We start from the raw sequence: 12,620 nt of genomic DNA, 5'->3' as shown, positions 1-12,620 counted from the left end.
AAGCTTGGCTGGAAGAGCTTTGTGTTTTATTGAATTTGGGTCGCCTGCTTGAGACTGTGCCAGAATTTCATTGATCTTTTTTTCCTATATGAATGTGATACAGATACAGAGTCCCAGTTCTGCCCTGTGGCTGTCACTGGAGGAATTTCTGTGACTGTGTGTGTGTGTGTGTGTGTGTATGCATACACTCACCAAGCATTCTGAAAAAGCACTATTTATTTTATGACAGTGGATATCACAGTAGAGCACCAACATCTCGTATCATAACTAATGCTTCAAGTTCAGCTACGTGTCCATTCTCCTCTTCATCTGCTTCAATATTGCAGAGCCTGGCCGCTTTGTTAGATAGCATTATGGCTATAACCCTGTCAGGACTGGCTGTTAGCATAATGGCTAACCCAATTCATACCTTCCAGGCCAGGCTGCTGTGTCTGTTAGCATCACTGCTCTAACCCTGCCAAAACCAGCTGTTAGCATCACAGCTAGAGATACAAGTTCAGTATGACGTTCTTTTTCTGAAATTATGTGTTAGTTTTACACCAGATGTTACGGGACACACACCTTCCAAAAAGTTTCACTTTTGTCATGTCAGTCCAAAGAATATTCACCCAAAACCCTGGGAATCATCAAGATGTTTTTATGGCAAATGTAAGACGGGTCGTTGTGTTCTTTTTGCTCAGCAGTGTTACTTGTCTCAAGATTTACTAATGGAGACCATTTTCACCCAGTCTCTTTCGTATTAATTGAATAATTAACACTGACCTTAACTGAGGCGAGTGTTGTGATCTCCTGAATGAGGTGTCCATTACATTTTGAAGTAATTTCGTTAGGTTGGCCACTCTTGGGAAGGTTCACCAGTGTTCCATGTTTTCTTCATTTACTGTGACTTTGTATCCTTTTTCAGACTGACAGATGATCAATGACTTTTTCTCATCTGTTTTTGATTTTTTTCAGATCAAGACGTAATGTGTTGTTTTTAAGGTCTTTTATCTGCTTCATGTTGTCAGACAGGTTCTATTTAAGTGATTTCTTGATTCTACAGGTCTGGTAGTATTCAGGTCTGGTTGTGGTTAGTAGTGAAATTGAACTCAATTTTCCAAAAAGTGTGATTAATCACAGTTAATTGATGGAAGGGGCAAACTCTTTTTGACAACGATTGTTTTTGGCCTTGAAATCATAATTTAGAAAGTGCTTTTGATAATTACTTAGGTTATATTAAAGTGATGTTTGATCGATTATCTGAAGTAGTAGTCAAGTCAAGTCAAGTCAAGAGGCTTTTATTGTCATTACATCTGAGTACAGGTACACAGTGTGATGAAATTACGTTCCTCCGGAACCATGGTGCAACATAGAACAACAAGCAATAGACAACATAAAGTGCAGGAGTGACGACAGTGCAACATAAAATTATAAAATTATAACACTAAATAACAATAAATACAATAAATACAAAAGACGAGACAATTTAAAGACAGGACAGTGCAGTACCGATACGGTATAATAAAGTGTATAGTGAGGATAAGGTGCAGAGATGTGTGACATACTGTAACATATATAACATATATAATCACAGCAGTTACTGAGGTAGAGTTTATAGTTTTTAAGAGTGCAGCAAATAAAGTCATGTCAGCCTCTGTGTGCTGACTGAGTGTGTGTGTGGGTGAAGTTCAGTTCTTTGTGAGTGTAAAGGGGGGGGGGGGGTGTACAGTTTAGTTTTGTGAGTGTGTGTTGGGTGAGTGGTGGGTGGGGTGGGGGTTCAGTTCTGTCTCTGTGTGTTGAGAAGTCTGACTGCCTGGTGGATGAAGCTGTTGCAGAGTGTAGTAGTGGAGGCTCGGATGCTCCTGTATCTTCTGCCGGACGGCATCAGACCGAAGAGTCCGTGTGAGGGATGGGTGGGGTCGTCCACAATGCTGGTGGCTTTGCGGATGCAGCGTGTGGTGTAGATCTCGGCGATGGAGGGAAGAGAGACTCCGATGATTTTCTCAGCTGTCCGCACTATCCGCTGTAGGGTCTTGCGGTCTGAGGTGTTGCAATTCCCAAACCAGACGGTAATGCAGGTGCTCAGGATGCTTCCTACAGTCCCTCTGTAGAACATGGTGAGGATGGGGGGTGGGAGATGTGCTTTCCTCAGTCTCCGCAGGAAGTAGAGGCGCTGCTGGGCTTTCTTGGTTATGGAGCTGGTGTTGAGGGACCAGGTGAGGTTCTCTGCAATGTGAACACTGAGGAACTTGGTGTTATCCACAATTTCCACAGCAGAGCCGTTGATGTTCAGCGGGTGGTGGACACCTGGAGCTCTCCTGAAGTCAACAACCATCTCCTTGGTTTTATCCACATTTAGAGATAGGTTGGTTCTGCACCAGTCCGTCAGCCACTGCACCTCCTCTCTGTATGCTGACTCGTCGTTCTAGCTGATGAGGCCAACTACAGTTGTGTCATCAGCGAACTTGATGATGTGGTTTGAGCTGTACTTTGCAGTACAGTCATGAGTCAGCAGAGTGAACAGCAGTGGGCTGAGCACACAGCCCTGGGGGGCGCCAGTGCTCAGTATGGGGGTGCTGGAGGTGTTGTTTCCAATCCTGACTGATTGTGGTCTCTCAGTCAGGAAGTCTAAAACCCAGTTGCAGAGGGAGGAGTTCAGGCCCAGCAAGCTCAGTTTTCCGATCAGATGCTGAGGGATGATGGTGTTGAATGCTGAACTGAAGTCGATGAACAGCATTCGAACATAGCAGTCTTTGTTGTCCAGGTGGGTGAGAGCCAGGTGGAGCGCAGTAGAGATGGCATCGTCTGTTGATCTGTTTGGACGATACGCAAACTGCAGAGGGTCCAGTGAGGAGGGGAGCTGGTTTTTGATGTGCCTCATGACCAGCTTCTCAAAGCACTTCATGATGATGGGAGTAAGTGCAATGGGACGGTAGTCATTAAGGCAGGACACTTGAGACTTCTTCGGCACAGGGACGATGGTGGTCGTCTTGAAGCACGTCGGCACGATTGCAGTACTCAGAGAGATGTTGAAAATGTCCGTGAGAACATCCGTGAGTTGTTCTGCACATCCTCTGAGCACTCTGCCAGGTATGCTGTCTGGTCCTGGGGCTTTCCGTGGGTTGACTCTGAGTAGAGTTTTCCGCACATCAGCTGAGGACAGGCACAGTACCTGGACGTTTGGAGGAGGTGTAGTCTTCCATGCTGTCGTGTAGTTCTGTGCTTCGAACCTTGCGTAGAAGGAGTTCAGTGCATCTGGAAGGGAGGCATCACTGTTACAAGCAAAAAGGGGTCCTTCAAGCCGGATGTAAGTATGACAAAAATGCAAAGACAAAATAAATCTGTAAGGACCAAATATTTTTTCACAGCACTGTATATGGCTAGAAAGAGCTAGAGAGAAATCTCTAAAAACTGCAGCGTCAACATTCTCTGGTGAAGATTCATGAATAATTAATTGTGGAAAACACTTTAATAATCGCTCCTTCAAAGTTTCCTTCAAATGTGGGGGGTTTATGGTATTGCAGGGTATTACAAGTTAAATCCAAGCCCTAAAGTACCCCCTATATTGGCAAAAATAAGACAAAGTTCCCCACTGGCTGTCCTTCTTGTGGGGAAAAACTGATTACTTGAGCTGAGTGCTTGCCTGTCCCTTGAAATAAATAATGGCGATGTGCCCCTAGATCAAGAAATGTTGATAATGTATCCTACTGTCTTCCTATATATTGGTGCCCTTCTGCTTTTCAAGTAGTAAACAGTCACATTATGAAGTGCCCTCAATGCCTACTCAGTGCCAACTCCAGAAAATGGTGCCCCTTCCAGTGTTAAAAATGGGATGTGTTGCTGTAAAGGTTTCTCCTGAAGGATTAGATGTGATATGGTGCCCTATAAGTGCCTTCAAGGGGGCAGTAACTGTGTTCGATGAAAAAATTTTAGAGTTTTAAATGCTTTAAATCAAAACTCATCATTTTAAAAGTGCTTTTTTATAATTTCTTAGGTTATATTAAAGTGATATTAAAGTTTGGTTGATAATCTGAAAAATGTAAATATGTCAAAAATGCAAAAACAAACAAATCTGTAATGGGGCAAATACTTTTTTATGCCACTGTATATGGCAAGAAAGAGCTTGAGTGAAATCCTACCATTTCTAAAAACTACAGCGTCGATATTCCCCGGTGAGGATCTGTGATTAATCCATCGCTCCTTCAAAGTTTCCTTTAAATGAACTTCAAACGACTCATTTCCTGCTTTATTTCTCAGTTTTCAGTCATAAACACTTGTTCTGAAGTGAAATCTAATGTTTAAGGCTCTGTTTACACTAGCTCAGAGCCTGATATTAACGTATGGGCTTGTAAACAATGTTTTGAATCACTGATTCTAATTTGCACTCCATTTGTGAACCAATTCACTCAGTGAGTTGCTTCTACGCTCATACAATTGTATAAGTTCCTCAAAGCGTCCAAACACCACACAGATGATCACATGATGGTTCATGAAATATCAGCAGATCTGTTTCTGTAGTATGACATTTTTTTCCTGAAACCACTTCCGGTTATAACCTGTAGGTTAACGTAATAAATTACAGTATTACATTAGTTTTATTAGACCATTTTAACCTCTATTTATCCATATGATTAAAATATACTTTTTCTGTTAATGCAAGTTTCAGTATCTGTATTGAGATATTTAGGCAGATATTGTATCATAATTTTGGTATCGTGACGATGCTATTTGTTACAGTTTGTTGCTGTGCACCATGTACATTTAAGAAAGTACATTCTTAGCTAAAAAGGAAGCCAATTAGAATTTCATTTAGAAGTAAAATGTCTTATTTTCTTTTGTGTATTTATAATTTTAACCAAACAAAAGTATATATTTTATTCAATTACTCTATGTTCAGTAGAAAACCTGATCACTAAAATATTCAATAGCTGCAGCCCTAGTTGAGACATGGTGTTTGCTGCAGTGCTAGTTTGATGTATGAGGCTGTTTGTAAGTGATGAAGTGAGTGAGTGATGGAGTGAGAGAGAAAAAAGAGGAAGAGAGAGAGAGTAAGTGTGTTAAGTGATGAAATGTGTTTGAAGCAGTCCTCCTGTCCTCATTAGCTGCTGCTCTCCTCCCAGAATGCCGTTCTTTAGGCCTAATCATTGTGCTCCTCAATAATTACACACTTCACCCTCTGCCCTCCGCTGGTCAGTCTCTCTCTCTCTCTCTCTCTCTCTCTCTGTCCTCCATTTCTCTTTCTTCTCGATCGCCCTCTCTAAGGATTGGCACATGATGGGATGGGTTAGAAACACAGTTATGCTCTTCTATATAGTAGTGTACACACACACACACACACACACACATTTGATTGTATTGGATCTTTGATCTCTAGAAGTATAATGAGGGATTAAATATCTGATCAGCATCACTCTCTCTTTCTCTCTTTACCTCTTTCACTCTTTACCTCTCGCTCTCCCTTGCTTACTCCATCCCTTGCTCACCCTCTCTCTCTTTCTCTCTCTCAGTCTCTCTCTCTTTCGCTACCTCAATATTTTTCTCTCTCTCTACCTCACTCTCTCCATTGCACATCTTTCTCTTTTTCTCTCTCCTTTGCTCCCTCCCCATTGCTTCCTCATTCCCCCTCACTCTGTTCTTTCTCTTTCTTTCTTTCTTTCTTTCTTTCTTTCCATTCTCTCTGTCTTTCTCTCTCCCTTACTCCCCATCTTGTGTCCACTCTCCCCCTTTCTCTCTCTCTCCTATCTCTTTTTTACTTTCACTCACCCTCCATTTCCTTGCTTCTCAATCTCTCTCTCCCCATTTCTCCCCCCCCCCTTTTCTCTCTCTCTTTCTTTCTCTCCTCTCTCTCTCACTCTTCATCCCTCCACCCCATCTCTCTCTCTCTTCTTTCTCTCTGTTTTTTCCTTTGTGTGATCTAAGGCTGGCAGTTACCAGGCAACAGGCTTGAAGTTTTCTGCACATGCTCTGTCAGTCCGTTGTGTTTGTGTGTGATTGACCACTTTCTCACTGCCCACTTGTGAGCGAGACACTGAAGGGTCAGCCTTTGGTTCAGGTCCATTTTAGCTTTCCTGACCCTCACTCTCAGAGCTGTAAGATGGCAGGATAGCTTCAGCAGAACAGCTGAGTGGATTTAGAAAGTGAACACCTGGCCATCAAACAGCTGTTCTGGGATATTAGAGCTGAAGCAACAGGTTTAACTGGCTTCTATATGTTGGATTCTCTGATATTACAAGGGTTAAGTTGGAGTATAAGTCTCAAGCACAGAGATTTTTAATGTTTAATGTGCAACCAATGTTTAGAGTTCAAAATTTTGCATGATCCTCTATAAAAAAAACGGGTTGGCAGTAATGCTAAAAAAATTAAAAAAATAATCGTAAGTTTACTCACTTAGTGTGATAGAATATTTTGCATTCCTGCTTGCGGTTCCACCTTTCATAAATCTAGAGTTTTAGGATTCCTGTTATATCAATAAAAAAATTGAGAAGCTTGTTATCTAAACGCGTGATGTTGCCCTGAGGCAACACATTGGGAGGTAAATAAACAGGCAAAACTGACTCAGCCAAAATACGATATCGGTAATCGACTGATATTTCTCTGATTTAGCCGATCCGATTCAGGAGTTTATGGCTGTGCAGTTAAGCAGTGCTGTGTGTAAAACCGGTGAACAGTAAGAACCCCACTCAGTGTTACAACCCAGCCACAAGCTACAGGCTACAGGCTGGGTTTTAACCTCACTAACCGTATAAAACCGCTCTCTACAGTTCATATTTCAGCCCAATCAGTAAGTAACAGAGCTAGTTAGCTTATAAGCTAACAGCAGCAGCAGTCACGGACCTAATTAGCGCACAAGCTAACAGCAGCAGCAGTCACAGGGCTAGAGGACTATAGTTATAGGACTATAGACTGTTTTAAGAAAAGAAATAGGCATTTTAAAGTTGTACTTAGTTGTACATTAAAACAGGTTTTGCTCATTCCAACTATCTGGAAATTTAGTTAAAAACTCAATTTTATTGCTGTAATTGCTAGAAAAAAAGGAGGTTAAAAACAGGTCCGGGCTTGTAATGACAGGCTGGATTTTTTAGCCCAATCTAAGCTCTAGCTGGAGCGTTAAATTACTGTGGTTCTTATTAAAATAATACATTATTAGTTATATATTAACAGTAAATTAACTATTTTAGGCAGTAAGCTGACTCCAAAAAAACAGGCTGTGAGGCGGCTAATGTTGGGATACACATTCCTGCGGTATTGGCATATAAATATAAAAATTCTGGTGTCTTATAAATATTTACATTTATCTCCTGAAAAGCTTTTATTTTGGTCAGTAACACTCTTCTGTTTACTTACCATCAGCATAAATTACCAGTGTTTGCTTAGGCATGGATGTATTTGGGGGAATCTGAACCAGGTTTGCCTGGAACCTGTGTGGCATTAATGTGGTGATATCTGCAGAATCCAGTGTTTCATATTTTGGATATCTTTATTGATTCTATTAATAATTACTTTTATCAAGTATAATGATCTTTTTAAAGAATACTAGTGTATTTCCTGAATGTGAAAATTTTATTAAAAATCAAGCAATAGTGTGTTGACACAAGTTGAATCATTTCAGCAGTGTATTTCATATAAACAGCACATTGCATTTGTGTCAGTATAAAGAGAATTTTTCTTTATCAAATTACAAAACATTAACCAAGTCAACCAAATATCAAAATAACCATATTATACATACTGACTAGATATATTATTTATTTATATTTTAATTTATTATTATTCACTTCCCCAGGTGTCCTTTAAAGGCCGTGCAGAGGTCACCACAGTGCACACACACAAAATAAATCAGATTTCAAAGTAGTAAAGTAAAATAAACAATTTAACAGCCTAGGAACTTTATTTTGGGGAAGAAATGAGCTCTCATGTTAATGTTCTTGATTAAGACTCTAGTGGCTTTTCCACTTTGTCTGCATGCTTCTGTCCTCTGCAGACGTCCATTAGAGGCATGGGTGTGTGTGGATATAAATTGACAGGTCGTGTTGGGGGCTGGAGGAGGTGAGGAGAAGGACAGTGGAGGTTTGGGCTGTGTGAGGCTCCGTAGCGGTGAGGTCTCTAGGCTGGTCCTGTGGCAGAGACTCAGGCTGGCAGCTTCTCCCTAGAGAGACATCACGCGGCCTGACCGAGAGAAAGAGAGAGAGAGAGAGTCAGGAACATTTACTATCCATCTCACATACTCTCTCTCTCTTTTTTCCTTTTGTTTCTTTTATGCACGGTCTGCTGCTCTCCCTGACTCACATCTCTTCTTTTTTCTTTCGTTCTCCCTCTTCTCCTTTTTTCCAAGATTGTATTCTCTTGTTCTCTGTCTTCATCTTTAATATGGTTCTCTTATTCTCTTGTCCCATTTGTCTCTCACAGTCCTGTAGAACATGTGAGAGGAGTCAGGTCTTATTTAAACCTCAGACATTAGTTCAGTGTGCTGTTGATCACCATGACCAGATTCAGAGAGCTGTCTGAGATCTACAGAAAGAAGAGTATAGATGCAGATAAGTCTGAAAAGGGGTTTAAAAAAACTATTAAAAACCAGACATTCCACTGTTCACTATATCATTTACAAGTGAAACAACTGACCAACATGACCAGATCTGACCATCCAACAGTTTTTGTCTCAGATCAGAGCACTAGATGAATAAAGAAGTCTAATTACATGATCTACAGTTTACTTTTGTTGTGATACCAAAATTCCCTAAATATCTCAATACCGATACTAATACAATATCATCAAAAATGAATGAAATAATAGAGAACAAAACAAAACTAAAATGTATTCTTTCTTATTAATAATAAAAGACCAAGACAGGAAAGTTTAACCATGTGATGTGTATTCTTTATTTCAAGTAGGAACATAAGCTTATGGAATTTATTTGATAACTAATTTGTCTGTAAGCTGTGAGTTCCTAGAAAAATAGAAAGAGTGTAAGTGATGTCATCAGGCCCACCCCCACAAGCACCCATGTTTGAAGTTTAAGAAAAATCGTTGTTCAGTGTTTTCGTTCAGTTGATGAAAAGCAAAGGAACCCAGCAAATAAGGCATTTAAAAGCTGCATTTAAACATTAAAATTTACTGATATTTTGTGAATTATCATGTGATCTGTGTCGGGTTTGAATGCTTTGAGAAACTCATACAATGATATCAGGCTCTGACCTCTGACCTCTGACAGAGATCAGACCTCAGACACTGGATTATATTTCAGAACCTGTGTTTGTGACTGAAATTATAATTGATTGTTTTTCACAAAGAATTAATCACGGATCCTCATCAGAGAGTGATGATCATTAGTTCATTATCATTAAGTTTTAAGAGATTAGAAATCAGTATTTGGTGGAATAATAACAGTTTTCATGCATCTTGACATGTTCTCCTCCACCAGTCTTACACACTGCTTTTAGATAACTTAATGCCACTCTTGGTGCAAAAATTCAAGCAGTTCAGTTTGGTGGTTTGATGGCTTGTGATTTATCTTCCTCTTGATTATATTCCAGTGGTTTTCAATTTGGTAAAATCAAAGACACATTATTTAAAAATTTTCTCCAGAGCTGTTTATGCTTTATGGTGATATGTTGAGGCATTCTTAAGTTATTAAACTGAAAAGACGACAAGGGGACGTTTTTTTAGTTAAACAAGATGACTGGTGCTGGTTGGGTTAAAGTAGAGATTGTAAATAAATGGGGTATTGTACTGGTTTTAATGACGTATTGAGTATTGAGATACTTTTCTAGTATCGGTATACCATGCAACATTCATACATTTACATCTCCCCACAGCTTGTGGATCATTGCTGTGAGGATTTAACTGCATTCAGCCACAAACATAACCTTTATGAGGTCAGGATCTTATCCCAGTTTTGGTATTGGATGGAGCTCCATAATCCCAGAAAACTTTATACACTTCTAGCTCTTGCCTGGTATTAGGTATGTGATGGTTCCCCACAAACGTTTCGATACCATACATCTACCGTCTCACATGACATCAGCAGAACATGTGGTACACACAAGAGAGGGGGAGTGTGATGTGGGGGAGTCCTCTGGAGAGTGAGGAAGAGAGAGAGAGAGCGGGAAAGAGTGACAGAGAATGAGAGAAAGAATGAGTGAGAAAAAGAAAGTGAGAGTGAAAGAATAAATGAGTGAGAGTGACAGAGTGAGTCAACAGTGATCATTATTAGCACCCCTGCTTTCTCCCTCGGCTCCACACCCACCATTACCACACAGATCAGAGTGTGGGGAGGAGGGGAAGGGGCGGAGCTTCAGTAATTATTGCAGCCGCTGCTGATTGATGGTCCTGAGGGCTTCATTTACTCAGAAATGGGTTTTTGTGTCTGAGCTAATATCATTTCTACTGAGATCAGATCATTATAGTCATATTTCAGATTTTATTTTTTCTCCCTCGTTTCTTTCTCCCTGTCCACTCGCTTTTCATGCATACCTCTCATTTCTCTCTGCGCTCTCTTGTTCTTTTTTTATCTTCTATTTTACCTACCTATCTCCTTGCTTCATTCTATTTTTTCTTTTTTCCTCTCCCTTTTACCCTCTCTCTCTCTCTCTCTCTCTCTCTGCAGTGATGAGGAGGAGTTGCGTAAGTCTTTTTCTGAGTTGGGAGAGCAGAGGGAGGAATCGAATTCCAGAGGGATGAAGAGAACGGGCAGTGGGATCGTTCCTGCATCCGGCGCTCTGCTCTACAAGACCGGCTTCCTGGTGCGCAAAGTCCACGCCGACTGTGACGGCAAACGGAGTGCGTACCCCACATTACTCACCCCTCACCCTACTTACCCCTCAGCCCTTACTACCAGCCCTACTCACCCCTTAAACCTTACTACACACCCTCACCCCTAACTACTCACACTTACACCTTACTACTCACCTACTACTTCTCACCCCTCACCCTATTTTCCCCTCGCCTTACATACCCCTTACTACTCACCCTCACCCCTTACTACTCACCCTCACCCCTTACTACTCACCCTCACCCCTTACTACTCACCTACTACTTCTCACCCTACTTACCCCTCACCCCTATTCTCCCTCAGCCCTTACTACTAGCCCTACTCACCCCTCAAACCTTACTACACACCCTCACCCCTTACTCCTCACCTACTACTTCTCACCCCTCACCCTATTTTCCCCTCGCCTTACATACCCCTTACTACACACCCTCACCCCTTACTACTCACCTACTACTTCTCACCCCTCACCCTATTTTCCCCTCGCCTTACATACCCCTTACTACTCACACTCACCCCTTACTACTCACACTCACCCCTTACTACTCACACTCACCCCTTACTACTCACACTCACCCCTTACTACTCACCTACTACTTCTCACCCTACTTTCCCCTCGCCCTTACTACTCACCCTCACCCCTTACTACTTACCTCTCACTCTACTTACCCCTCAACCTTTACTCATCACCCCTCATCTTAATTACCCCTCACTTAGACCCCTTACCCTACTTACCCCACAACTTACCCTATATCCCCCTTACCACTCACCCCTAACCCCTCACTCGTTATCCCACACTATTACCCCACAACCCTCACCTCCCCCTTACTACTTACCCCTCACCCTACTTACTCACCCTTAACCCTACTTGCATCCCTTATACCTCACCCTACTTACCCCTCACGCTTCTTTTTTAAATCATTATATTTACTTTAATTAATATATTATTCGCTCCATCTGTGTCAACTAACCTCGACTATGGACTAAGTTTGCAGTCTCTACAATTATTGATTGCACTGATTTAAATTGAATCCACTTTATTAATCCCCAAAGGGGCAATTCATGTTGGGCAATACATCAGGAAAAAACCCTATAAAAACAAAGCAAAATTAATTCATATATTGCCAGTGTTCACTTGGCCAAAGATGGTATTGGGTTGATATGGGTTGACTCAAGGCTGCAGTGTCTGTAATGGTAATTGTGCATGAAAGTGGTATCATGCTACCACTAATTACAGTACCAGTGTTTAGATTATTTAGTGTCCTGCAGACAGCAGAGACCCGGAGCACATTTGTTTTAATAAGGAAGAGCTGAGAGAGTAGAGCAGTTTAAACTGCTCCCCGGCGGGTTTACACTTGATTCATGTAGCACATCAGACTGTGTTGCCTGCGCTGCCTGGGTAATAAATTCACAAGTTGTCATTGTGTTGTGAATTGCAGCTCCGCGAGGGAAGCGAGGCTGGAAGACCTTCTATGCTGTTCTGAAGGGTCTCGTCCTGTATCTCCAGAAGGTGAGGATGGGTTAACATGACAAGAAAATTCTGTTCTCTAATCTCCCATCTCTGCGCTGATCTAGCTCTTCTGCCACTCTGTTGGAGTAGTAGTTGGTCCAAGAGGGGTAAGCCTAGACATTATTAACCATTATTAGATATATAGTAGGGATGTATCATATGGATATGGTAAATAAGACACAACGTTGGTAGTACAGTGCATTAAAAAAAGTGGTGGCACTCTTTTCTCACATAAAAGTTTGGTATACAGATATTTATATCATTTGTGTGTATTGGAACCAAATGTTCCATAATTTCACACAAAACTCTGAAAATGGGCTGGATAGAATTATTGGAACATTTTGAATATAGGGGGTAAATAATCA

The 12,620-nt window shown here is 41.2% G+C and overlaps 1 protein-coding gene across 4 annotated transcripts in view; it reads left to right on the top strand.

Moving 5' to 3' along the window:
* LOC103042928 (uncharacterized) overlaps window positions 1–12,620 on the top strand; it is a 142,181-nt gene that overhangs the window by 113,527 nt on the left and 16,034 nt on the right. For all 4 annotated transcript variants that reach the window (XM_022666798.2, XM_022666797.2, XM_049465063.1 and 1 more), the window contains 2 exons: window positions 10,584–10,756; window positions 12,185–12,255. In XM_022666798.2, the coding sequence (XP_022522519.2) occupies window positions 10,584–10,756; window positions 12,185–12,255 (244 nt within the window). The remainder of the gene's footprint in view (window positions 1–10,583; window positions 10,757–12,184; window positions 12,256–12,620) is intronic.

This window comes from Astyanax mexicanus, chromosome 15 (assembly GCF_023375975.1).
Source record: "Astyanax mexicanus isolate ESR-SI-001 chromosome 15, AstMex3_surface, whole genome shotgun sequence".
In the NCBI taxonomy this organism is placed as follows: Eukaryota; Metazoa; Chordata; class Actinopteri; order Characiformes; family Acestrorhamphidae; genus Astyanax; species Astyanax mexicanus.
This window is presented reverse-complemented; position numbering and strand designations above follow the sequence as displayed.